The 27,909-nt window shown below is 42.4% G+C and overlaps 1 protein-coding gene across 4 annotated transcripts in view; it reads left to right on the forward strand.

The window, feature by feature from the left end:
* Positions 1-1,580: 1,580 nt before the first annotated feature.
* MACROD2 (mono-ADP ribosylhydrolase 2) overlaps positions 1,581-27,909 on the forward strand; it is an 896,855-nt gene continuing 870,526 nt past the window's right edge. For 3 of the 4 annotated variants that reach the window (XM_068410970.1, XM_068410960.1, XM_068410976.1), the window contains exons 1-3: positions 1,581-1,795; positions 6,359-6,475; positions 26,384-26,491. In XM_068410970.1, coding sequence (XP_068267071.1) covers positions 1,750-1,795; positions 6,359-6,475; positions 26,384-26,491 — 271 coding nt within the window. In that variant the 5' untranslated portion in view covers positions 1,581-1,749. The remainder of the gene's footprint in view (positions 1,796-6,358; positions 6,476-26,383; positions 26,492-27,909) is intronic. The other variant, XM_068410977.1, reaches the window with a different exon arrangement.

Here is a 27,909-nt window from a genome sequence, read left to right on the forward strand (position 1 = left end):
GTAACATACCCTTAGGAGGTGATCTAGTATGAATATTTAAATATGCTTTGTAAAGAGGAATCTTAGTCTGATATTTAACTGGTTAAAAGGTAAAACTCTGAGTGCTCCCTCGCATCAGTAATTGTGAGACTAAGGATCTGGCTGTAAGGAATTGTACCGTGACCTAAGATTAATGGTGAGAGTAGAGGTGCTAATGTGTTTATCAGAAACTATGAGAAAAGAAGTCGAAACATTGCTATGTTGTGCCTCACCTTTCTTTGTTACAGGTCAAGCAAAAGAGCGTTGCTCTTCACCGAAGAAAAGCCTGTTCTTGACCAGAAGGTGTATGTAAGATACTCCGTATGATTTTGCTGAAATGGTGCATTTTTCATGTGGATGGACACGGACGCCTTCATGTGCTTGATTTCAACCAGACATCTCTGTCCCACCATGAACTACTCTTCATAGGTAAAGTTGTGCTGGTTCATAAGCACTGTGAGGCAGACGAAGGCCGTGGGTATGTCCTTTGTCACCCCAACCCCTCGTAACTCCTGCGAAGCTCCACGTTAAGCACCCGCTGTGTTCCAGGGCCAAATCTGTTCACCTGCACGAGGAAGGGCCCTTACCTCCACGTGGATGCAAGTGAAGCAAAGAGGATCCGTACAGCTGCAGGGAAGCTTTTATATTTATTTAAGTCTATGGAAGTTTGCGTGTTTATTTAGCCAAGGATAAAATTAATCTCAGTAAGGAAAAGGGAGAGCGAAGGAGGCGCCGAGGCGGGCCTTCCCTGACCTTCGGTCCCCAGGTGGACGTTGACTGCGCCCGAGGTGCGGGTCTGTGGTTGTGAGCGGCGTTTGTCGCAGCAGTATTACAGGGACATCAGAGCGCGTACCGGCGAGCGGAGCCCCCCCGCAGGCCCGGTACCGGCACCTACGACGGCAGCACCTCCGTGTAAACCGGCCGTGGCAGCTCTTCCAGTCCCACTGCGGCGGCGCCCCCGACGCGCCACAGGGGGAACCCCGGGAAGCGATCGAGGCGGGGAGCGCTCGGCCAGCCGGGGTGGGTTCCGTCGGGCCCCGCCGCGCCCGGTCCCGGTCCGCAGGCCGCGGCCCCGCCGGGCCCCGACGCCGTCTCTTAGCAACGGCTCCCGCCCTCCCGGCCAATCGGCGGCGCGCTCGGTAACGGCCGGCAACCCGGAAGCAGAGGGCGCTCTGCCCCGCCCCCCGCGGAGGAGGCGGGGCGGTGGTGGCGGGACGGGGCGGGGGGGGGGTAGTGCCCGCCCGCTCCCGCCCCGCGGGGGCACCGAGCGCGGCGCCGCCGCCACCGCCGCGCAGAGCGGCCACTGTCGCACCCAAGCACCCACCACACCTGCCCGTCCCGGCGTCCCCCCCCACAATTTCCCTCCCTTTACACACACACACACACAACCCAGCGCCGCTGTCCGCCCCTCCACCGCGCTCAGGCTCCTCCTGGCCGGTGCGTTCGCCGGGCCCGGTCCGGCGGCAACGGCGGCGGGCGGAGGAGGGGGCTGCTGAGCGGCGTCTGCCGGAGCCAACGGGCGGCGGGAAGGGGGGCGGGCGCTGCGGGGGTGTCGGGTTAGAGCGAGGCGTGACCCAGCTGACGGGCGCGGAGCCGAAGCCGGCGGGGAGCAGCAGCAGTATCAGCGCACGGCGTCGGTGTCGCTCGGCTCTGGCTCTGGCACGGCGTCTCATCCGCCCCCTCGTGAGCCTGGGGAACCTGCAGCTCAAAGCCGCCGCCAACCACACCACCATGTACCCCGGCAACAAGCGGAAAAAGCTCTGGCGGGAGGAGAAAGGTATTTACCGCCCTTCACCCCGCTGCCGGGCCCGGGCCCGCTTCTCCCGCCCTTTACCTCACCCTGATCCATGAGGGAGGGACGTGGGGCGGGGAGCGTGTCCCGGCCCTTCAGCGCTGCCGCCCCGCGGAGGGGTGCCCGGCAGCGCTTCCCGCCGCCCGGGGCTGAGGTGACGCGGGGGGAGGTGTGCGCTCTGTGTTCTCCGCCGTTGTCCCTGCGCTTTCCCACCTGAAAGACCCTAAAATTTCGCGCACCCGGGGGTCCCCCCAGCCTCCCGGGGGCGGGACGACCCCCGAGTACGCGGGGTTTGGAGGTGTTTCCCCCCACCTCGGTTATCGCTGACTAACTTTGCCTGTGAGCAGAGGGACCCTGGGGCTGAGGGGAAAGGGGGCGGGAAACAGCCCCTCTCCTGAGGGCTTCCCGCCCTCGGGTCGCCTGGCGTGGAAGTGTTTTTCAGGCCGAAAAGTTGGGCACATGCCGTCAGAAACATGCTTTATTTCTTATTTTAATTTTTCCAGGGGAAAAAATAATGGTTTATTGGTATCGCTGGTGTAACGTGCCTCGAGTTTAACTTCTAGTATTGATCAGACGGGGTGAAATGTTTGGAGTATGGACGTATGGAGGCTCTCAAAGCACCCCCCACCCCCCCAAAAAAACCTATTTATTCTTTATATTTTTTTTTAAGGACCCCCACCCTGTGTAGTCTCCGTTTATAAAACCCCACTGTCAAACTCCAGAGTGTGAAAACCGTGGGACAAGCATTTTATATAGACCTCCCCATTTTGATACTTTCTATCGAGCACCCGAAGAGCAACATAAATACAGAGAAATTCCCACAGTGGAATTATAATATTTACACTGGCTAGGAGGAAGCTCTTTGCCTCACGGGTTTACAGATAATCTAGAAATCTACAAGGAGGAAGGGAAGAAAAACAAAAACACACCAGACGGTCATGTTTCAAGTTTTTTTTCTTGCCTTCCATCACCTATGTGACTGTGCCTGTGTTTCAAGCAAAGAAGGCAGAAGACCTTTTTGAAGGATAGGATTCATCCTTTTTGTCTGTGGCAGAAATCAAGTGCACGTTGCTAATGAAGAGTTGTTAAAACACAAATAAATTGATCTCTCTGTAGGTTAGCTGATTCTGTCAAACTCTCCTCAAAGGAAGTGTGTTTAGTTGCATGCTTTTTTTCTTTCAAAACTGTCTTACAAAGCATGTTTCTGCAGTTAAGGTGAGGCAATGAATTTCCAGCAGGCATCTAAGTTTCTGTTTTCAACAGAGAAAATATAGTGAAATCTTCTCAGGCATTGATTACATGTGATCAGCTGACTTTCCCTGTGCAAGTCCTTAATGCTGTATGTCATTACCTTCAAAAAATGCTGTTTTTGTTCAGGGGGCAGACAGGGAAAGGTTTCTGGTAGGCTCTGGTGAGTGTTCCCATTACTCCCACTTGTCTCTTCCAGCTCTGCTGCTGTCTGTGTGAATTCATAGCCTGTGCATGTACTTGGTAAGGAGGGTCAAGTGGAGGGACTGGAGAGTTAAGCTGGAAACCTGAGCTGCAGGCATGCTTTTGTTGTCTTAATCAGCTGTGAGGAAGGTGGTCTCCATCAGTATGGTGATGTTACTGAAAAATCAGAGCTCACGACTACTGGTGAGATTTTTCTATCCAGGGAAGTATGTTTGTGAGTGCTAGCTGGCCAGAACTCAGTGTCTCTTTGCCTAGTGAGAACGAACAGCATTTGCCAGTTTTCTGCTTCAGAAACTGCTTTCCAGCACCATGCTGGTGATGCTGGCCCTGGGTATTTTGAGTGAGGAGGGCAGAAAAAACTTCTGTGTTCATTGTTGGCACTGCTTTTCAGTTTGTAGCTCTGACTGTTCTTACCAAGTACCTTCTTTACTAGAGAGGAAAACTATAGAAGCCCAACGTCTTTCCTTCCTACCCAGATTATACTTCTGAAATCAAATCTCTTCTTGGGTCTGCCTTTGCTTTTCCCAGGTACTCCTGGCCCCCTGTAAAGCTGGCTGTGCTCTCCGGTTCCATTCTTCCCATGAAGCTCTGAGTGCAATCATTCTCAGCCTTTTATATTCTGAAGAACTTTCTTTTAAAAAAGAAAAAGAACTGATTGCTAGATATTGAGTTCAAACCCACTGACAATACGCTTGCTGTTCTTAATTACTTTCTTGGTAATTAAGGGTTGGTCCACGTTCTCCCAGGGTGGATCTTGCATGGGAACTGATGGAACAGAGTAGGAGCGGAACTGGAGTTGATTTCAGTGTCTTACGGTACAGGACTGGTCTGCCTGCAAACTTTCAAAGGTACTTCATAAAGCTACAGGCAGAAAACTGTTACTCGCAGCTAAGGCCGTTGGAAGCATCTTCCAGGAGGTTTGTGTGTAATTAAAATTCAGTTTAAATTTTCACTGCTGACTCATGAGAGCAAAGTTTTATCAAACCTCTCCATAGAGAGGAACTTGTGTTTTGAAGGCACAGATCTGGCTCTGTAACCTCTTCGACAACAGGCAGTCAAACTTCCTCTGCTTGTCAGTCCCTCAAACCTGACATGCACACACGCTCTCTCAGGTTTGCCTTTCTGTTCTGCACGTTAAATACTTGGTGTTTTGCATGCTTGATGAGCAAGTAGTCGAGTTAAGTGCGTATCTGTTGTGCACAATGGTGATCCTAATCACATTAATTTTACTTTTGCATTTGTAAATATCTAAGTAAGATACCCAAGCCTGAATAATGTGAGAGAAATGCTTTTGTCAACTGAAGAACTCGGTAATACTGTCATAAATATCAAAATAAACTTATTTTGATAAGGGAGTCTGTGCTCAAAACCTGCTTTTGGTTATTGGACTGTGCTGATTGCAGCCTGCATAATTAGGAAACTTTGTTTTGCAAAAAACCCTCCCAAACCCAATGAAAGTTATCTTTTTTTTGTTTTTTCTTTAAGGTTTGATCTGAGAAGCAGTTTCCATGTTCAGCTCACTCACTGCTCCTTCAACTTGAGATGAAAATATTTTCATGCCCATCTAGTCCTTTGTACTAAAGGCAGATGATATGGGTCTAGCCCTCCCCTACAACCCTAAAAACTCTTCAGTCATCAAAGAGCATTTATTACCGATTAATATGTCAAGAAAAACTATTAGTATGTTAACAGTAGTACAGTGCCACTGGTAAAAACAGACCCAGAAACTTGATTAGCATATGGGTGTCCTGATATGCTCTACAGTTTTGTGTGTTCCCCCTACCCACCTCCTTTGGGAAGGGGAAAAGCTCTGCGTCGTGTGCTGAACTAATACTAAGCATTGATGAGGTGGGGAGGGAGAAGAGGATGTGACTGTAAAAATCAGGTACAGAGTCTTGCTGAAGTGCCAAGTTGTCTGCAGTGTTGGGTCGTTGGGATGTTTTTTCTTATCTTAGAACTTGGTCTGTTTATAGCAAGGTCTGAAGAAGAGTGAAGGTGGCAGTAGCTGTCATAATTGTACAGTCTTTGAGGCTTTACTTTTCACTAAGTGTCTGACAAAAGAAGTGGTGACTTTCTCAGGAGAAAACAGCCATCCATATGTGTTTTAGTGTGGTAACCGAGTGTGTCATATTAATGCTCAAATAAACATCTCTTAAAGCTTAACCCATGCTGCTCACTTTAAACCCAGGTTCTGTTTTGCAGCACTTCAGCAGATGCAGTTTGTGCTGGTCCTGGTCTGCTTTTTAGAAAGATGTTTGGCTGGTGGATGGCAGGGGGCTTTCCTAGCACTTGGGATTATGTTTGACCAAAGTTTGTCAAACTTGCATGCTTGTATTACTAACTCTTGGGTATCTAACAGATACCACAGTATTTTCTACAGCTACTGATTTTTGTCTCAAAAGGGGATTAAATGCCACTGGATGTGTCTAAAGCAAAGGACAGCAGTTTTCTCATGCTGCAAACTACATTGTTTGCAGAACAAAAAAACCCAACCAAACAAAAATGCCTTTCTTATCACCCCAGCCATCTTGAAAGTGACGTAACATTTGCTTTAGCTCTGATTTCTTTTGTAATGTGGTAGCACTTTGTTAATTTTGTGCCCTGCTCCCTGCCTTTGCTTGCTGGCATTAAAAACTTGTTTCAATAAAAATGTTTCAATTTTGATCTTCTTTTTTTTTTTTTTAAAGTTCTAGTTTACAAATGAAGAACCTAAAGAATAGACTTTAATACCTGAAAACTTCCTATAAAACAACAATTCCTACTTAATAACCTTGCTGTTATCTGATCTGTGAATTAAAGTGGCAGGAAGAAAAGGCACAGTAGTGATGGGGGGGGAGGAAGTCTGGACAGTTGAAAAAGCAGTGAAGAAGCATTTCTTTTTGCTGAACTGGGATATCCAGAAATAGGTGCATGCAGTTGTTCAGATGCACTGTGTTTAGCTCCTATTACTTGTAACTCCCTGAATCACCTGTGCTTGGTTCTCTCAAATGGGATTTCATTGCATCAAGGACACTGAATTGGTCACTACTTGGCTGAAGTGCAAAAATATATAAAAGCTTGCAAAACTTTTTTTAATTTCTCTTTTCCCCTGAACAGAGCGCTTGCTGAAGATGACCTTGGAAGAGAGACGCAAAGAGTACTCAAGGGATTATGTTGCGTTGAAAAATATTCCAACATGGATGGAAGACTTGAAAAGTAAGAGCGAAAGTGATGGTGAGTAAAACAGGGGAATCCTGTAAAATACAAACCATTCTGTTTTCTCAGTCTGAAGTTACTTTTAGGAGGGCCAAGACTTAGAACCCATGTTGTTACTAACAGTAGCAGCCTAATGTGGGGACAAGAGCACTTCGGGGGTGAGGCAAAACACCAACAAAATTCCTTAGAGCCTCACTGGTGTCCACTAATTCTGCAGATACCCCCGAACAGAGTCATGGTAACACTGATACCCTTATGTGTGTAAAATAGCTATTCTCTGCATGAGCTTTACTTTCCAGATACTCTGACACTCAGCCATGCTTGATGAACTTTGTCTTTGAAACTTAGTGAGCCTAACGGTGTGGGGATTTAGGGCAAAATAGGGTTGTTCTTGTCAGTGGCTGAAAAGCAGAGGGGAATTGCACAAGTTGTGTTTTTTTTTCTGAAAATCCAAAAATGGGAGAAAATTGGATTTGAAGCCTCCCTTGAAAACAGCATTTCTTACTCATGGTCCTGCCTACTTTCTTGGGCTAAGGGACATCAGCCTGGCCTGGATTAACTCCACTTCTCTTAGCATGTGCAGTGTTATCACAGTAACAGTCACCAGTAGAGTTGTCTAAATACTTGCAGTGAAGGCTGACCAAAAATGAGAGTCTGATTCACTTATGTAGAGTATTCTGTACGTAATTCTGTAACAGTGACTTGTTTTTCATCTAGTTCTTTCATCCACACACATGTGTGGAAGAAAAGGGGCTTTTTCTGAGCCGGTTTCCTCCTCCTTTTTTCTTTCTATGTCTTGTTATCCTACTTGGCTGAAGCTTGTGTTTTTTGGAGGGGGATCTTACTGAGACATGAAGCGTTTCCTGCTTGTGCAGGCATAGGACTAGTTTTCTGATGCTTGTTATCATTAAGGGCAAATACTGGCTGGTGTGAACAGGTGTGTAGAGTAACCTTGTGGCTGCAGGTGAACATGATCTTTATGATAATCACTCCAGGTGAGATGAGGCCTGGAACTAATCAGCTGTTTTTAATAAAATGGCAAAGCTGTAACACTTTTTTTAGCACAATCTGGAGGAGCTGACAGATTTGCAGATGCCACTGTCATAAACAACGAATGCTATCCTCTACTCCTAAAAGCATCTTTAATGACTTCTGAAGTGAAAATATGTCAGAGGTTGCTGAGCTCTTCTGTGCTGATGAATAGTTGTATTGCAACAGTACCCATAGACCTCTTTCTCCCATTATAGTAGGTCTTTCATATCTTACAACATCAAGAAGCCTCTCCATCTAGAAAACAAAGGCTGCATAAAAATAATAAAGATTACCTGACCTCTCCAAAGTTCATTTCGGGGGCCTGTGGTACATGGGGTTATGCAGTCTGTCATGTGGTTTAACTGGGAGAGTCTTTACCTGTTCTAGCCTAAACTATGTTTTTATTCTAACTGCTCTCAGATTCTGTGTAAAGTGCTAAAATTCACAGGTCTGGTATTACTTGGGCTGTTGAATGTGACAAGGTGTGGATTTACGTTGTAATTTCTGTTACACTTCACATAAGCAAACTGTTGGTGTCTAATATGCAGGTATTGAATCACAGCAGCGGTGAATTTATTTTCTTGCAGCTGCTCTTGCATTCTGTCTGTTAGTATCCAGTGCACTGCAAAAAATGCTGGAAGGCAAAAGTTGTGCTGAAACACTTTCTTCTGTGCTACTTGAAGCTTTTGTTATGCTGTACATTCAGGAGAAGATACCCATAGTCACATGTTTTCTTTGATGTTTTTGTTGTAAATAAGCCATGTGGAATAGTGAACTTCTAGAAGGTTACACTGCTGAAATGCTTCCATATTTCAGCTGATCAGTACAATTAAATAAGTATATTGATGTGACTGTTACTGCATTTGTTTCAAACTTTATTTCCCTTAAGTGTTGACCCTGCTCTGAAGGTATCAAGAGTGTGTAAGAACTGTCCTTCTGAGCTGAAATACTGAAAAATTAGAATTTAAGTCGTCTTGTTGATGAGAACTTCTGCTTTGTATACTGGGACATACAGAGGGCAACTGGTAGAACCTAAATGAGACTTTAGAGGGAGCAAGTGAAGCCCCAGGTATGATGAAATCAGTGATGAGTTGTCAATGCCATGCCCAAGTTCTGATATTTTCTTCAAGTGAAAGGCTGCTTCTTGCAGTGACAAGCTAAAGAGGTCTGAAGGGGGGAAAACAAAACCAAAAAAACCCGCTGTACGCTTGACAAGCCAAAACAGCAACTGATGGGGAATGCAGAAAAAATTCTTTACCATTTACTTCCAACACTGTATACAATGAAAAAGTGACAGATTGATTAGTAAAGTGTGGAGTGGCTGTTCAGGAAGAGTGATGAGGAGAAATCAAGAAAGGAACCAAGAACAAATAAAGTGAGGCAGTTGCAATCAATCAGCTGCTGGAGTAAGAAGCTCTAGGAGAAGGGGAGGGCAACTGGGTTGGCAATAGTCCCTGTAGATACTCAAATGGAGATTACAGGTGTTCAGTACTGTACAAATTTTTGTACAGTTAGGAAAAATTGTGTGAACAATACAAAAGCTTTATGGTACCCATTTTTAAATGCAAATGACTCACTGGAGGGTGTTAGGAGATTCCAGTTAGGCACGTATTTTTGTTATATGCAGGTTTAACAGAAGATTATTGAAAAGTCCATGTGTGGAACTGTGGAAACTGAAATGACCTAAAAGGTTCGTGTTAGGAAGGAACCACCCTGACCGCTGTGATACCTCTGCGTGGTCTTTATTGACAAGTTTGGAGAATGTACCTTACTTTGGAGGAAAATGTTTCTTCCCCACCCTTTGGTGTAAAGTTGTGTTCAGAATAAATTCTGAAGAAAACCAGTGAGGCTTGGAATAAGTTGATGTTAAGGTAAATTTTGGCAAGGCTGGAAGTCTTTGGAAGAGGGATGTGTAACAATGTAAAGGCTTCTGAGGAGTGAAGTTAGGGAATTCTGAAGGCAGCTGACAAGGGCTTTGCCTTTCTTTATAGCAGCAAAGGTGTTTGAAAACATTTGGAAGTTGAAAGCAGCTGTGTCTAGTTTTTGTTTTTGTTTTGCTCTTCTGTGACTCAAAGAAAATCCTACAGTTTTTGCAGGTCTCCTCATATGGATGTGACTAGCCATAAGAAATCAAGTTGGTGTGAGTTTTGGCATGGAATTTGGTCAATATTTCTGATACTTTTTGATTTGGGGAGTGGAGGGGGGAAGCGTGGCACAATGTGAAATGCAGGGACTAAGCCCAGTGCCTGCTTCTCTGAACTGAGGGAAGCAAGCTGATGGGGATATGTGCATTTCCAGAAGGACCATGTTGTCAACACCCCTTGGTTTTGGTGTACAACTTGCCAGGCTGCACCAGTGGACCTCAGAGATCAAGTATTTTAACACTGTCCCTCTTCTTTCCACTGCTGTTACTGACAAGTGGCCCTCTTTAGTGTCAGAGGGGATGGAAGGGAAAAAAATTCTTGTTCTTGAAGTAGTTCTGTAAGCTTTCTTTGTGTTAACTGCATTTATTAAGGAAACAAGGAGTTGTCTGCTTTGGAAACAAAGAATGAGCCTGTCATACAGATCTGGATAGTACATATATACTGTAATCAGTCGTTCCTCCCACTTCTTGTCCTTCAGATATACCAAAGGCAGACACATCTCATCTGTTCTGTTATGTGCTTTGGGGAGAGTTCCCTCCTGAGAACATGGGAGTAATGGACTTGTTTTCTGAAGCTCTGGAATTTATATACCTTTATTGCAATGCTATTTATTATATACCATTTTATGCTAGGCACTCATCCTGTACAGCAGTGGTAGCTTATGTTTTGTGATGCTTGGTGAATGAAATGCCAGCATGTAGATGAATAACTAGTGTTTTTTGAAGTTAAATACATATATTAGCTTTTTCTTGGTTATTCCCAAAGATGACTGCTCTTTAGTGGGGAATGTGAGCGATGACTTCAGACAACTTTTTCTTGAAAGCTTTTTGAAAAATCAGGGTCTCGGGAATTCTGTTGTCACTGAGTTTTGTGTGTCACTGGTAGAAAAATGTTTTGTTGCATTAATGGGATAATTCAGAAAATAGAATGAAATATATAGTTTAACTCAAGGCAGATGGCAGTCCTGCTGACTCTCACAGCCTCTGGGATTCATTGGTATAGCAGTGGTGCCAAGAAAACAGCAAACTCGGGTGATGGTTTAAAGATCTTTGCTAATGGTAAGAACTACCTTTGATTGGATGAAGTTAAAACAGGAGGACACAGTAACTGTTGAGCTTTTTATTTTTGTTCAAGATCAAATGCCATGAAAGGTCTGCAACTCATTTTTTTTAAGCAAGTCTTGAAGTATGTTTAGATGTTTTGGCAGCCTCTGGATTTTCTGAATCTCTTTTATTTTCAGAAAGTGATATGGTTCAAACTGTATTCAAATTAATCTACTTTAACACTGAGGGTTTTATGTATAATAGTAAGGTTTGGATTTAATAAAAGTGTCTTTGTACTATGAATCTATAGTTTTCTAAATATTCACAGTCAGTTGACAGAAGATTATAGAGACAAAACATCTAGATGAGCCACTCGAAATGCTTCATGCTGAAAAGAAAACGTGTGGTAATACTGAGCTCCGTTGACCAGCATTTCTTGAGATGGTTAACTAACCACAGGTAATACTGGCTTCTTCAGAGTGTCTCCATGTGGCCCTGTTTGATGTGAGTATCTGTCCTGCAGGAACCAGGAATCAAGGTGATGATCATCAAACGGCCTTTGGAAAGTAATGCCTCTACTAAGCTGCAGTGAAATTCAGCCACATGTCTACAAGTGAGAAATAGCATCTCTCTAAACCACTCATTATTTTCAGTGAGTTATACAGAAAAAGAAATTATGTTCTACTAAAACACTGAGGTTGTCAAAAGTTGGCCGACAATCGATAAGTTCTGTCTGTAATAGCTACATGAAACCAGTATGCTTCAAGACCATCCCCCCACCAAAAAAACCAAGTCCATCAGCTTGCATTATCTTTTTTCTTATAGTGACTTTCAGCAGCTGTCTTTAGAACAGATTTCTAGCTGAGTGACAAGGATGAAAGTAAATCGAGACATCTTTGCTCAGTGTGGTGCTTGCTATCTGTCAGTCAAAGAAAATGGTGCTTTTGCTACTGAAACTCTTTGTTTGGTTAAGTTCACAGTGCAGCAGTTTTTCTGCTTAGTTCACATAGAAAACTGCAATAACTTTTGTGTGCCACAGTTCAGGATCTCCTGCTGTTAGCTGCGGCCTTGAATGTGAGTTCCAGCTTCGCTTCAGCTCATGCTGTATCTGGTTTTGTCCTTACTTTTCATATTTGGCGTGACACACTGTTACTCATGCTAGACACGTTATCACAAGGTCTCTTGAAGACTAGTGTGTTTAAGGTCAGAAAGCTGTGTCATTTAGATGCACGCAGAGATCACTGCTTATTAATTGCTGTGTATAATAGCTGGGGGAGCTCCGCTAAAAGACTAACATCTGTGGGTTCTGTGAGTTGTGTGAAGATCATGGTCATGAAGTGTTCTGAACACTTAAGAAATGGCACGCTTTTTGTGGAAGTGGCTATAAATCTGTTTGCTCATTTCTGCTGTCTGTCCATGTTACGCATATATTAAGGAAGCAACAAAGGAATTCGAGTGGTAACACAGCAAACCATGTTTGCAGCTTATTAGTCTGTTCTAAAGGTGTCCAGGAGTCTGTGTGCCCATGGCATAACGTGGAGTGACTTCAAGGCTGAGATGGTTTGCAGTTGGCTGCGACAAATACCAAAGGCTGCCAGAGCAATAGGGTGTAACCGGAGCCCTGTGTGCTCTGCTTCTCCCAGGCTCTTGGCTGCCCTTTGGGGATCTGTCCTGAACAGATGCAAAGCTGCAGAGTGGTACAAATCTGACCATGTGATCTACTGACCCCACACACCTTTCTGTATTCTTAAACATATACCTCAGCTATTATTTTCCAAAGATAGCCTTGCACAGCACAGAGATGGGAAAAAACTATTCAGGTGCAAGTTTACTTGAGTGTAAGCTGAGAAATGATTGGGGGGGGACACACGACACTGTGTTAGTTTGTTTTTAGAGGCAAGTATTCCTGTCTAGTTAGTGATATCTCTGATGTAAGTGGATAAAGCAGTGTGTTTACTATGGTGGGGGGAAAAAACCTACAGTAAACAAAAAGAACCAATATGTATTCAATTGACCTTGTAATTCCCTGGTGAGCTGCATGCACATAACCTTTATAGGATGGATTAGCTGTCAAAGAAATGACGCTTGTGTTAGTTTTCCTTAAAGTGTTTTTTTTTTTTTGGGGGGGGGGAAAAAAAGAAAAATCTTGCTTTCAGCAAGTGAGAGATGATTATTAAAACACAAAAAATCAGTTCTGTTTATATAGATTAAGTACACATAATCCAGTGTGGCTAATCCTCTCTCTAAGAAAGTAAATCACTTGTCTTTGATGTAATTAAGATGAAGACTTCTTTTTAAGCTGCTGTTCTATAATTTTTTTCAACAAGTTAACTTGCACACAGCATTAAGCTTATACAGGTTCTTGATAGAGTTCTCATTTTGTGGCCCTTCTGCATGCAGCTGAGAGAGCCCTCTTATCTCCAGTGGCAGCCAGCTCCTCGAGGGGCAAGAGTTAACCGTAGGAAGGGATGCTGCTCTCCACAATAAATTAGTATCCTTATTGAAGCTCTGCGAACTCTCAACATGTTTTGGAGAGTAAAAGTAGGTGGAGGTGCAAAGGGAAGTTAAGCACATCTTTGCTAGAAAGAATATTTCTAATGTTTAAGTGCTGGTGGCATGAGTCTTGACCAGATGAATAACTCACAAGTTTCTGTTGCACGCAATAAGAGAAACAATCCCTTTTTTTTTTGTAGCTACTGAGCTTCACTGTGCAGTGAAGTTTTGTACAGAAGTCCCTAAGGAAGTACTAACCAGAGTTAGAAAGTCCGGATGATGCAGTGTGCTGTCAGCTACTAGGCTCGTTCGGAGTGTGAGGAAGGATGGCTTTAACAGCAGTGATGCCGTGTGTTAAGTCAGTATGTGCTGTTCTTCAGAAATTGCTGAGAAAGTGTAGGGTTTCTCAAGTTCTAGCCTGGAGTTTTTCAGTTGCTGACTTGTCTCCTATTCAAGACTACTAAGGGAAAGAAGAGGAATAGTAACTTTTTGAGTGAGATAGCTTAATGTATGCGGGGGGAAAAGTACTAGGTTATGCATCTTGGTTTCCAGTAATTTGTGTTTATGTATATGTCTGTCTTTTCTCCTTTGATTATTATTTTTTTCCCCACCTCTTTTTTGTGTATAAAGGATGAGCTTCTTTTGAGCACGGGGGATTGCAAGATCAAATCCTCAAATTAATTTCTTGCTCTACAAAGATGGTTACAGTAAGTCATCTAAGTTTGCTCAGTCTGGTAGCTTGGCTAAAGCCCTAATCTACAATTTATGATGGATTGTTGTATAGTCTTTTGCAGACAGATGTGAGCCAATGTGCCAGCCTGACTACAATTAGGTTGAGGCCAAGATCAAGCTGTTGAATTGTACCCTTGTCATGGCTTAATAGTGTAGACCTGGTGCCCTGTTGACTGGTTCCATGACTTTTGAATATCTTCAAGCGTAGGTGGAAAAAGCTGGTGTCCTGCAGAATACTGAGAGTCTCTTTTGATAAGACAGTAAGAGACTGGTGTGGCTTGTCTTATTTTACTGTAGCTTAGATGTGACATTTATGAAGGTGCTGAACTATTGCTTCAATTAGGATTTGCTGCCTGGTGCTGATAATAATTAGTGATCACACAGGGTAGGCTTGTGAGCTGCTGCTCTTTGGATGTGAGAGGCTTGCATCAAGTCTGGAAGTTAACCACCACGTAAGGATATTGGTTTAACACCCTTGATAAAGCGGTGGGATCATTAATGTAGTTTAAGCTCATTGAGCACTGTGTTTGGATAATATTAACCAACTTTCATGCGTAGCTGCATTTGCTTCATGCACAGTTAAACACTTGATTGCACACGTGTTAAAAACCCAATCATTGGAAACCAGATATGCTTGGTCCCTTTTTTGGTTCACTAGAGTCAGATATGTCTCTAACAAACCAACTAATGTCCAAATAAGTTGCTGTAGTGCTTCCTATGTGAAGTGATATGCAGCTTTCCCTGTGAGAGGGCATCTAGATGATGTGCCATTGGAAAATCCAGTTGACAGAATTCCTCAGCCCTGTAGGAAGTGCTGCATACAGTCGCGTTTGTTACGATGCACAGAAAATGCCCTTCTGTGCTGGAGACAAGGCTTAACAATCTGGTTTATATTTAAACTACTATTTTGCACAGCTTTAAAAACCATTGAAATTACAATTTTGTGTGGCTCCATTTCACTAAAAAATACTTCTTATTTAGATAGAGGGGAGGGGGAAGCATAATGTTTGTGCACAGGAAAGGTACCGAGACTCGCAGCTGTTGTGTGTTGGCTTGGCATGTTTGCAGAAGTGTGTGTCACAAGGGCCTTTACCAGAGTTTCCAGATGTATTTTTGTGGACAGGATGCTAAAGAATGCACATCTTGCAAAAGTAAACCTCTTAGCCTTGTGCTGGTATAGCCAATGTGTTTATTTCTGAAAGTGGAAGTAGTTCTGTACATGCATCTTTGCACTAATAGCATCTCTCGGAGTTTGTGATCAAACCCTGGGTTAGAAAAGACTGCTCTATAGTTTACCGAGAGAATCCTGTCCAAAAGACTCAGTCCATCTATAATGCAGGTATGAAGAAAACATAGAACTGATTGCACAGCTGTCTTGCTTTAAAACATTTACCTGCCTTATAATACCTGCCCTTTGCTTTTTTGCCCATATGCAAATATGGGCCTTTTTGGTTGTCTCTTTGGTACTGATGGTTACTCTGCAAAGGTGGCATAAGGTACTTGTTTTTCATTTGCTGCACAAATATGACGTTTAGTTGAAGTTCAGCCTGCATTGGATATATTCCTGTATGTTTAATGTAGTCTTTTCTGTATGAACAAGGTACTCTAAAAAATGCACTGCTCTCATACAAATATATTGTGTGTTGCAGTGCTGTCCTTTTGTGGGAATACTTTATGAATCCACATCAACTGAAAGCAAACCCCAGACTTTATGTAACTGTCGCTGAGGGTATGGATCAGTTCTATTTAAAGAAAAAGGAGAGTTCCATATTTTCCCCTTTCTGCGTTGCTACCAGAGTTCTTACAGCAGAAGGTTGGCGAGTGTATCGCAAATAACTGAATCCAGACAGAATAGCTGGTCCACGCCAACATATGCCTGTATTGACTTAAGGGCTTTGAGGTTGGTTGTGTCTTTTTTTTTTTTTCACAAAATCACAGAATGTTAGGGATTGGAAGGGACCTCAAAAGATCATCTAGTCCCATTCCCCTGCCAGAGCAGGATTACTTAGATCATATCACACAGGAACACGTCCAGGCGGGTTTTGAATGTCTCCAGAGAAGGAGACTCCACAACCTCTCTGGGCAGCCTGTTCCAGTGTTCGGTTACCCTCACTGTAAAGAAGTTTTCCCTCATATTTATGTGGAACCTCCTGTGTTCCAGCTTGCACCCATTGCCCCTTGTCCCGTCAAGGGATGTCACTGAGAAGAGCCTGGCTCCATCCTCATGACACTTGCCCTTTACATATTTATAAACATTAATGAGGTCACCCCTCAGTCTCCTCTTCTCTAAGCTAAAGAGACCCAGCTCCCTCAGCCTCTCCTCATAAGGGAGAGGTTCCACTCTCTTAGGCAGACATGCAGAAGATAGAGCTAAATCTTTATTGTAACTGCCTGCGAGTGTGTATTACTTTCTGGTTTTCAAGTCCTTAATGTAAGCAAGTATGACTTGCAACACTAATGGGTCTTGGTAGAGTCCTCTTCAAATATTGAAGGTTTTCTTCTGTCCCTTGCTGTTGGGATTGAAGCCCTATTCTTTCTTAGGGTAGCAAATTACATGCGGTATCTTGGACAGTAGGGAAGGGGAATGCAAGGTAAGCACTACCCACCAACGTAATGTCTTCATGTGGAAAACATTATCTTTTGTACTTGCATAAAAACTTACCTGTACTAGAAAGCAAAAGTTTCTACTCCCGTCTGGTAAGCAGTTTGTCACTGTCTCATGCAGAGAGGTTCTTGAATGACAATGCCATGAAGTATTTGCTGACAGTTTTGCGGAGGTTTCACAGTTTACTGGTAGTAACTGTTTATTTCTAAGCTCCACAGTAAGGAGTACAAAAGGCTGTAATGCTCAACTAGAGAAGCTGTTGCTTAGCAATGGTGTAGGGAACTCAAAAAGCAGAGAATATAGAGTAAAAATTGCCTGACTGCTTAGTAAGCTAATGAATGAAAGTTAATGAATTTGTCATTTCCCCCTATAAACTTATATTAATTCTACTTGATGCTATATGTGCTGTGCACACCTATTAAAAATGGGTTTTCACTTCTTGGTAAATAAAATAGATGATACTGAAGACCTGACACCTGGTTGCTCATGAAAAGGCATTCTTTTCACGGCCAGTTTCTAAAGTTGAGTGAAGGAATACCGTGCTGCTGGTAGTGTAAGTCTTGGATGAAGGCTCATAGTTATCCCAGGAGGTACTGGATTGATTTGAACATACCAGGAATACTTGTATGAATGCTGTGATATTACCAAGACACAACTCTTGCAGTGAAGGTGATCTTTGGCTTTGAAGGAATCTAGTGAAGTAGCATCACCTGTAGTCTTTTAGCTTTACAAAAAAGCACCAACATATTTCTGTGAGGCAATGAACAGTCGTCTAAAAGAGTGCATTATGTTTTTCCTCTCAGTTTTTGAACTTCCATTGTTAATTAAAAGTTCTCTGTCGTAGAGGGAGATTACAAACTAGGAATTGAGTCAGAGATGATGCAGTGTAGTTCCTGCCTCCACGTGACCTTAGTTGACCATTTAGTGTACTTCAGTACAGTGCACACTCTTCTTCTGGAAGAAGGATCTGTGTATCGAAATTCTTGCTATCCATCAGATTGAGGTACTGTTAATCAGGCTTGGGCAAGAACTTAGTAAATATGCTGTCTGGCAGTGTTTTTATTCCAGTATATAGTCACAATGTCTTGAATCCCTCTGAAGGCTCACATTTAAAAAAACCCACCAAACAAGACAGTGATTGAGTTTCTTTAAATACACAAAGCACAGCTCCTTCTGGATCACAGCTAAACCAGCAGCCATTCCTATGGACCCTAAATCATGGAATCTCAAACCGGCAGAAGCAAGCATAGCGACTGTAGCAGCTGGATGCTGATTCTCCAAGTAAACACACAAATACCCTAGGGCCTCAGCCTACTTATGTCGTGTCTTTGCTGTCACTGTGCATGCCGCTGAAGTGAGAAGACTTTGATTTATGAATTGACAATTGTGTGTCCCTGCAGACCAGGCTCCATCACAGATAAGAATCGAGAATGTATTCCTTTTCTTGTTCTCCTTGTTTCTTATTACTGCTTTCTCAAACTTCGGTACTTCTGCATTCCATACCAAGTCTTCCCTTGTTTTACAAAAAACTTCAGAAAAAGGGGAAGCTTCTCCATTCTCTCTCCTCTTCTCCCAGACTTAAAGGGTTTTTTTGCTTCTCAAGTTTGTTTATGGGGGACATACAGCTGTGTGGGATAGACTGAGGAAAAGGCTGGAACATGACGCTGCAAGGACTACGCAGACCTTTGTAACGCAAGAATATCTGCATTTTGCATGAGCGTTGTGCGGGTTGTTAGGACTGACTGGCAATTTTTTTAATCAATTCTCATGGTACACCACTCATCCTCTCTTTCATGTGTGATGTAGTCTTCAATGGCTCCAATTCCATCATGTGGCTGAAAAGTAGGAGCTTGTATTTACAACCCTGTTCGTGGGCTGCTGATAGCATATCACTACATTTAACTTGGACCAAGTGAGTTAGTTCTGGGCTTTTTGCAGCAGCTTTAGATGGGTGTGTTATAGCACTGTTGAACTCAAATTATGGTGTGGTTCATTGGATGTGGGCTCCTCGGTTAACCAGTGGACATCAGGTGATGCTCACATCCTCAGATGGGGATATTTCATACCTCCTGAAAAACCTTTAATGGGTGATACCGTGACCTCCTTACCTGGAAGATGGGGCTGAGTGCAACCTCAACAAATCTGTGAGCGGTACAAAACTGGGAAGTGTAGTTGATGTACCAGAGGAGCCAAAAGGATGATCAAGGGACTAGAGCATCTCTTCTGCAAGGAGAGGCTGAGAGAGCTGGGGTTTAACCTGAAGAAAAGATGCCCCAGATGGGATCTGATCAATAATTATAAACATATGATAGGAGGGTGGGAAGAAGATGGCTCCAGACTCTGATCAGTGGTACACAGTGACACAGGACAAGAGGCAATGGGCACAAGTTGAAAGAGGGAATTCTTTCTGAGCATAAGAAGACACATAGTTACTGTGAGAGTGGCTGAACGCTGGAACAGGTTGCTCAGAGAGGTTATGGAGTCTCCGTATTTGGAGATGCTCAAAATCCAACTGTGACAGGGTCCTGGGCAACTTACTCTGGGTGACCTGCTTTGAGTGGGGAGGTTGGAATTGACAATCTCTAGAGGTCCCGCCCATCCTCATCCGTTCTGTGATTTGTGGTGTCTGTATGCCTTATGAGCTTTGTACTTGGCTATAGTCCTTGGCTAATCCAATTATGCCACTTTGTAATTAGCTGAGGCACAGCATGTTGGCAGAGTGTGCAGCCAGGGAGAAGGTGTTGGTGTTCATCATGAAGTGCCTTTGACTTGCATGATGTGCTGCGTTTTTGGCTAGGTAGAAAGTGATTTGTCTGCAACAGATGTTTCTTCCTTGTGCTCAGGTTCTGATCTCGTTTAAGTCCAAGAAGTGATGGAGCAAATCTGTACAACAAATCTGAAGTACTAGAGTGCATCTGTGAATGCTTTCCCCCTGGTGATGGAACATATGGAAATAATGCTTATCTTGATTTAGATAAGCAATTGCTTTTCCTGTACAATCATCCACAGTTAGTAGGAGTAGAAGCAGGCACGTAATGTAACAAATCTTACAATCTGTCTTCTCTAACGCTTTGTAAGCCTATGCAGAAACAAATGGATCGGAAAGCTGCGCTAAATGTGAGATTAGTAATTGCTAATAGTTTGTCATTTTTAATCTGTACAAGACACTTGTAAAAACAAAGCATTAAAAAAAACCAGCACTGAGGGAAGAGCGCGCAGAGTATGTAGGAGAATGGTTGCTGTACCTGTCCCTGTGGTCAGTGCACTCTTAAACCTCGCTCAACTCCTTTGTTTTTTTTCAGCAGTCCAAGAAAAGTGGAGCAGCGTCCAAGTCCAGCCTTTGCTGAGGATTCTTCTAGGAGTGGAAAGGCTGGCTCTTGTCTGGGGTCGATGTTGGGATTTTTTGTCCCTTGCTCAGATTCTTTTCCAGCATTGTTTCCAGATCATGTTATAGACTGCTGTTGGAGAAGCCTTCCTTGTGAGGACACGTTTCTACTAGTAGCTGTTGTAGCAGGGATGAGATAGCAGACAGACTGCTTATTTATTTTTGACTTGGAATTAATTTACTTCCTTGAGCTGTGAATTCTAAAGCTGACTATAAATGATGAAACTCTCCCATTTTTAGCTTTGTTTCTTGCAATTCAGTCTGTTACTCTTGTTTTTATGAACTAGAGGGGAAAAAAAACATTAAGTTGTTTGACTTGTTAAACAAAATTTCATTTTAATACCACAAGCCGTGAGCCTAGCTGCCATAAATCCTTTTCACTTGCTCTTTGATCTCTTCTTATCTGTGTTTACTCATGGAGTGCCAAGAGCCATTTTCTTTGCCATAGGTACCACTTTATACTATGGGGCTTTAGTAACTATTTGTACTACTTTGTGTGTACTCTACTCTTTCATTGTCAAATAATTTTTAAATAAAAATGTGATTTTAACAGAAGCTCTTCCACTGTAGGTCTTGGTTGCAAGCTCTTCGGTATTGCTGTACGGACTTCTATAATTGTACATCTGAGACCTGTTTCAAAAATTAAGATACTTTAAAACGTACTAGACTTTAAAATCCTGGCTATTTTAGCAGTGACTGAGTTTCAGAGTTTATTTTATAATGAACTTAGGTTTGTGCCATCCTTTTCCATCGTACCAGCAGAGCGTATTCACGCCCTTTATGGGGGCTCCCTCTAGTGAGCTGTTGTGAAAGTCCTTTTTCCTCCTAGTTCTGAAGAACTTCATGCATTTTCTTTCCAAGTGCAGTTTTTGTTGTCTATCTAATGCATTTTTCTGCACATGTGTAAGATGTAAGGGTCCCTTCCCTTTGATGCAACCTAGAAGGAATTGTACATAAAGCTGAGGGATAGGACTGCCTGTTTGCTGTACTTGGCATTAAGATCTCAGCTGATGAGCTGCTTCGTACTTCAAGAAAAATGTGCCTAGAAAGAGCTCAGGGGCATTGAGAGCATGACTAAAGGGCCAAAGGATGTGACCTAGGAGAAAAAGCTGAAGGAAGTTGGGTTGGGTACAGAGGAATGGAAGATGGAGTGAATCTGGAGGTGGGACAAAAATTTTCAACTGTTTTATGTTGAAGATATTCAACTCTAATATATCCCTGAGCTGGGGAAGGGCAGGGGCAGGAGGACCTAGAGCATTTGTGGTGTCTCCACTGTTGTGTGTCTTTAAAAACAGCCTAAACAAAACAGATTTTAGGAAGGATATAACAGGATCAACTCTATCCTTCATGTGTGTGGGTACACAGGTGATTTAGTGACTGTTGACTTTGCTTTCTGATAGGAGCTACAGTGAGCTTGTTTACAATACTAAAGTTTAAAAATTAAAAAGCTGTCTTTATTTTTGCTTTATTTCTGTATTTGATATTTTTCAGTGTATTGCTACATTTCCCTAGCAGATGTTGTTTCTTGATTTATTTTTTTCCTGTCAAAATCACTCCATAGAAGGGATGGATAAGATCTGAATTAGGGCTAGTTAGAGGAGGAAAGTTTGAGAGTTATTTAGGTTAGAAAACTGGCAGAAAGGCTGAGTAGGTACTTGGGAAGAAATTCAAAACTTAGTCTTATGAACTGCTTTCATATTGTGTGTTTCCTTAGGGTTCTGTTAGGTCCTCACCTGCTTGTGAATATGCAGATTTGTGGTGTGTGTGTGGGGTTGCTTTACACCTCAGTGTCTCACTTTGCAAATTTAATTTAATTTAATTTCTTTCCAATGAATAGACTTGAACAGACTGTAGTTATGCCTCTAGTCACTCTCCGATAGAGCTTCTATTGTGTGATGTGAGTGGAATTCAGAAAGGCATTTCAAAAGTTTGTGAATATTCCATTTACCCTCCTCCTTAATAGTTTTCTTTGTGCCAATTAATTCTTTGAATTCATTTGAACCTGAAAGCTGTAAATGTGAAATCTACCTGTATGTGAGATTGTTGCTTTGCTGATGCTTTTAGCCCTAGGTCTTAAATTAATAGGGCCCTTTATTCCAGAGGCAGGGCTGGCACTAACTGGTCCTGGGAAGTCTTCAGGAATGAAGACTCTGGGATTGCACTGTCTCAGAAATCAGATAGCCAGCCTTTACGTGAATTTACATTGTAAAATCCACATTAAACAGAACAGAAAAAGGGTTGTTTTGCTTTTGTCATGCACATATAACTGTAATGAAATTCATGAAATGTTAATGTGCTCAAACTGCAGTTTGAGTCCATTCATAATCCTTACTGTTCATGCAATGCACATAACTGCATGAATGTGGAGATTAAGGAAGAAAAATGAATAACAAAATTCACTGTGCGAGAGTTGGGGGGAATAAAGATGGCCAAACTAATGCTGGATATTGCTGCTTTGTGAGAGCTCACCAGGGGTTTCTTTTTATTTCAGGAGGGTCTCCCAGTAAAAGCCCCTATACTTTTACTTTTTCAGTGGAGATGGACATGGGGTAGAGGTGCGGGCAGTGTCTTGCTCTGGAGGGAAGTAATGCCCCAGAAATGGTCTACCCTGGGGGTATACAAGCATAAAAGCCCCCAAAAATCAGAAGCCATTGCCCTACTTAAGACTGCCACAGTCCTATTTCAACAGCTATTTTAGCATTTTACTAACCATGGCTTAAAACCTATGATCTGAAGGCATCCAGGCTTCTTGTGCAGGTGCTTGCTATGTGTTTGGTTTTGCTTGTGAGCCAGGAGAGCTGTGGTGATGAAGGAGATGGGAGCAGTTCTTCCAGCAGGGAACAATCCTTCCTTCCTTGACAGCCTTCACTGCCCAGCTGGATGATCTTCAACATCTTCTAGTGCCTCTTAAATTTTACTGGAGCTATAGTGGAATTCCTGTGGAGGTACTTCAGAAAATTCAGTGTCTCTTTTTCTACTTGCTGCTTTGTCCTGAAAACTTGTCGTGTTCACAGCCACAGACCAAAGAAAATATTTTCTTGTCTTGCAGTCTGTGATGCCTTCATCTAAAACTGAGATGGACTTTGTAATAGCCTTGATGTCGCGTGGGTTTAGTTGCGGTGTTTTAGTTTGTTTTTTTGGTAGGACTGGAATATATCTGAGTCTTCCTGGCTTTCCAGCCGCTCTGCCTTTAAGGTGCATTCTGGACAGCCAGTGTGGAGACAGGCTCGAAAGTTTGATTTGCTTGGCAAGCAGGCTCTCTTATCGCTAAAAACTTAGGCCTTTGAGCCTCGGCACCCAACTCTCATTTTGTGTCTTGTACCGAAGACTATGTTACATAGCAACCACTTCAGAGGATTTATTTCTTGAGGATGTATGTAAAGCTGTTTCATTAATGAGAGCAAGAAATATTCTCATTACGCTACGAATGCAAGGTAAATCTGTCACTGCCAGGATTTTTATTGATGCGCTAGTATGCACACATGGTGTGGGTCCTTTGCAAGTGAAGCAATGTCCTGGAATTGCTGGTTTGTCCTTGCTGAGTTACGGTACCATGAACTACAGGATAATACCTACAGCATTTGAGTTTCTTGGGTGTATTTGAGGACTTACTGTGCTTATTCACAGGTCTGTGATTCACCATTACCTTGGGAATAGACTTCGAAGTAAATGAGCGCAGTTTTTTTTTTTAATCTGAGAAGCAGACAAAAGTGTGTGTGGTGAAGGAAGAGATGGGAGACAAAGGTGGGAAGCGAGTTATTTGTAAGGGCCAGGAATGACTTCGCTGTCTCTGCCAAAATGACTGAATGGACTACAGGAGAAGAAAATATCCCCAATCAGATACCAGCTTTGACTTTGTTAGGAAATGTTGTCTGCCAGGCCCAGAGATCTGACAGATGGCAAAAGGGTCGTCTCTCCTACAGCTATTTGTATGACATTGGGATTACTTTTGTAATCAGCAGCATATTAGTAGACTTCTTGAGTGTCTTTGTGAACAAGACTTGGCTCTCCACAACTTCCATCAGTGTTGAGCATCCTTCTGTAACAACCAGAACGAAATAAAGTAAGTGCAAGCTCAAAACCTCTGTCAAATCAGACCTTTATTGAAAGAAATGGGGGTAACCTATCTAAGATGTACACGGCAGCATATGCTTTTACTGCTGAACTGTATGAAAGACAGCAGTCATCAGGGCTCTTCCAAGAACTCTGGGGCAGGTAAGGGACTTCCTGAAGAGGATGTGGTAGATCATATAGGAATAGTGGTTTGGTTGTGTGTTTGGTTTTTTTTTTTGTTGTTTGTTTGTTTGGTTTTTTTTCCTTCCTCATGAGGCAGTGAATTTACTAAGGCTTTTCCATGGGGAAGGAGTCTCAGCAGAACCACACCCAAATATATTCAGTACTTGCAAAGAGTGAGAACTAGAGGCAAACTTGTGAAGTCTGTAGAGGATAGAAAATGAGGAGGCAGTGCTGGTGTGCACAACATCGTGTTGTGTGGCCCCCTACAGAAAGAGTTAGATGACCGTGCTGGTGAATTGACTGAGGGACATCTCTGCTTTCCCACTGACTCAGAAATTAGTGATAATGAGAATTAGCTTTTTTTTATTGTGTGGTATCTGTTGTCTTCATGGCTCCTCCAGGTGTTTTTTTGTTGGTTTTGTGTCATATTGGCACAAATACTGTAGCATCCAAACTGTACTTTCTATTTAAATGGTTTTAGTTTGGAAAATTCAACGTGTTTGATTTGATGTTAACTAGTGTTTCAGTAACTCAGGCAGAAGGTGGAGGGGGAGGATGATGGTGTGCGTTTTAAATTTGGCAGAGCTCCAGTAGGATGCTCACTGGGGAGAGATGGGGAAAACAACTGTCCTACTTGCTGGCAGAATGCAGTTAACATGACAGCAGAAAATAAGTCAGACTGTAAATCGGTCACGGAGGCTGATTTTTATTTTACTACAACTCAACAGCTAACTGCAATGGTCATCTTCTGTGGAAAAATGGATGAACAGTATAGCTTTTAGGTTACAGTGATAAAAGGTTCTTATTATGATCATGAAAACTTGGTACCTTTCCACAGAAACACTCTTTGCTTTGGTTAAGACAGTGAGGGTGATCTAGTGGGAATGGAATAGTCGCTGAATATACATGAATACAAGACTACCTCTATGCTAACGTATGCCATACTGGCAGCATATCTTTGGCTGGAGGTGGCATGAATTTTGCACCTAGGCATTACTATAGCCGATCTGAAGTAGAATTGAGTGAGACTTGGTTGTTTTGGAGTGATTGAGATACATGATTTCTGATACCAGTCACTTGTGCTGAAGTTAGAAGAGCAAGATCTAAAATAAATGCAGCTTTCTTATTTCTACTTATGGTTGCTTGTAATGCTGACAAATTTGAGCAGGTATACTGGAATTGGTGGAAATTGATTAAAATGAAGGTTGGTGTAAAAACTAAAGGGCCAAATTTGGTTGGATTGCTTCTACCTTCTCACTAAACCTTCCCTTGAGGTCTTTTTAATGACAAATTTCCCTTGTTTTTAAGATTGAGAACTGTTTCCCAATTAAATTGTCACTTTAGCAATACAGTTCTATTTCTGGCCGATATATGAACTCAAGCCTCTTGAGACTTGGCTTGTGTCAGAGTTAATTTTAAAAAATAATAATAAAAATCAATTAAGCAATCTTTCCTTCTTTCCTTAGTTCTTTGAGGTAGATGTCTAACAATGTGAGACTATGTTAAGCTTTTGGCCAATATGTGCATGTAGAAGTGTTTGAGGTAACTGAACTGTTACATAGATTATGACGCAAATGAAGTGAATTAATAGTTTACCAGAATAAGGGACCTATTATAACGCTGTTTAGTACCAAATCTTTTGAAAGCTAATGTATATTATGTCTTCACCCCCCTTCTAGTTGGGCAATTTAAGGCAGCAAAGCTCCAAGTTTAAATCTGCTGGTGTTTTTGTTCAGGCTTTTCTTCTTCCCACTACCTGCTGCCAGGGCTAGTTCTGAATTTTGGGACTGTTGGCAAATGGTGTGCTCATGTGTTGTTGTTCACATTCGGAATAATTCTGGGTTGGATAAATTATTGCTTAGGTAGGAGGATTATCTTAACTGATTCTTCATTTTTTGGTAATTTGCACCCTTGTGGTGACCAAAGAAAACTATTTGATGGATCTAGCTCTAAAAAATGTGTATATTTATATAGTTATTTTAATCATATGGTATGTAGGCAAGGAATCAGTGCTTCATAGCAGCTTGCATTTGATAACAAATAAAAAGCAAGTAGTGTGTTTGTTTTGTTGGGTTTTTTTTAAAGGAGATGCTGTTATCTCTGTGGGTTACTGGTGCCCTCTCGAGGCGAAACCGAAAGATGCAGCAGTCTGACAGCAATAGTGTAACGGGAATTGTTGATACCTGCCCTGGACTTCTGATTAGTGATCTCGGACCAACGTTTGTAATCTGGTTTTACTGCTTTCTTGTTTTGTAGGTGAAAATGCTAAAGAAGATCTGCAAGGGAAGAAAAGTCTGAGCGAGAAAGTTTCTCTGTATAGAGGTGACATTACACTGCTTGAGGTTGATGCCATCGTTAATGCAGGTAGGTGGTTAAATGTTCTATGTTGTTATGGATCAAAAGTCTGTTATAGTGCCACGTTACAAGTTTGAACTTTGAAAAGTTTCATGGAATTGTTATCTCCTGTGGAAATCTGTTGGAAACTACATATTTTTTTCCCAATTTCTCTACATTGCATCTGTTAATCTTGTGTGCCTTTACTGTGACAAGGATTGTTGCGAAGCTTTAATAGCATGGTCACCAAGAAAAAAATAATGCTCTTGTATTCATGTTTTGACTTTACTTGAGTAGCTGAGACTTCACACTTCGTATTGTAGAATGCTGAACTTTGATACTAAGCTGCTGCAGTACCTTCCAGTCTGTTGTTAGAAATCAAGGCGTTTGTGGGCTAAGTAATGTGAAAACCTTAACAATATGGTTACAGGAAAACTGAATTTCTGTTTTTGTGTGGTTTGACTATTTGCTTTCTTGTAGGAAGATTGTGTCTTTGAAATTTTTGGTCATGACCTACACAGTTCTAAATGTTTTAGTACCTCTTCTCACTTAGTGACCATGTCTATGTATGCAACTGAGGTGAAGAACTGTGCATAGCATCCTCTTGTGACAAAAGAGGGGGAGAAATGCCTATGCAATTAATTTCTTTGTGGATTAGGTTATAAGAAGCTGATTTGGCTGATTGGGAAACACTGTGGGAAGGCTTCCCGCTCCACACATGCCCCAGCCAAATCTTGCCTGCACTCCCCACCCCAAAAAGAATAAGGTTTGTGTGTCCTGAGGCTAGAAATTTTTTTCCCCACTAGTATTTGGCTGGCATTTTTTTTAGTTGCTAGGAGTATTGATTCATTTTCAATAACTAATTTTTGGTGGTATTCATTTATTGGAAGGAAACATACTGCAGTATCTTCTCTGTGATGGAATAAAGTGCAGGGATTCCTAAGGTTGTGTTGGCCAAAATTGATATGTTTGCTGAACATAGTAAAAAGCTGTGTGGAGACACTGGCTCATATCTGTAAAGGGTACAGAAATGTTTGCTCATACAGTGTGGAAGTTAGTAAACAGACTCTCTTGGATTGTTTGATGTTGTTTCTCTCTGCCTAACACGCCACTTTACAGTGGAGACATGTTACTGGGTTTTGTGGAGTACAGGTAGAATCCTTGGTTATCTCAAAATGCATGTTTGCACTCCAGCAAGTAATGAGGGTGGTATTTCCATGCAAAAGTCTTCAATTAATCTTCTAGTTTACTGATGCACAAAAGCCTTTCCAAATTACAGACAAACAATATGGTAGCATCCATGTAGTAACATAATCCTTTCCTCACTATGTTGGCAAAGCCTTAGAAGCTTTCCTCGTTTAATTCCACCCCCTGCCCCGATTCTTTCAAGATGACATTTCAGTAGTGCTCTCACTGTCTTCCTTACTTTATTACTCTACAGTAAGTCA

This window comes from Nyctibius grandis, chromosome 1 (assembly GCF_013368605.1).
Source record: "Nyctibius grandis isolate bNycGra1 chromosome 1, bNycGra1.pri, whole genome shotgun sequence".
Taxonomy (NCBI): Eukaryota; Metazoa; Chordata; class Aves; order Nyctibiiformes; family Nyctibiidae; genus Nyctibius; species Nyctibius grandis.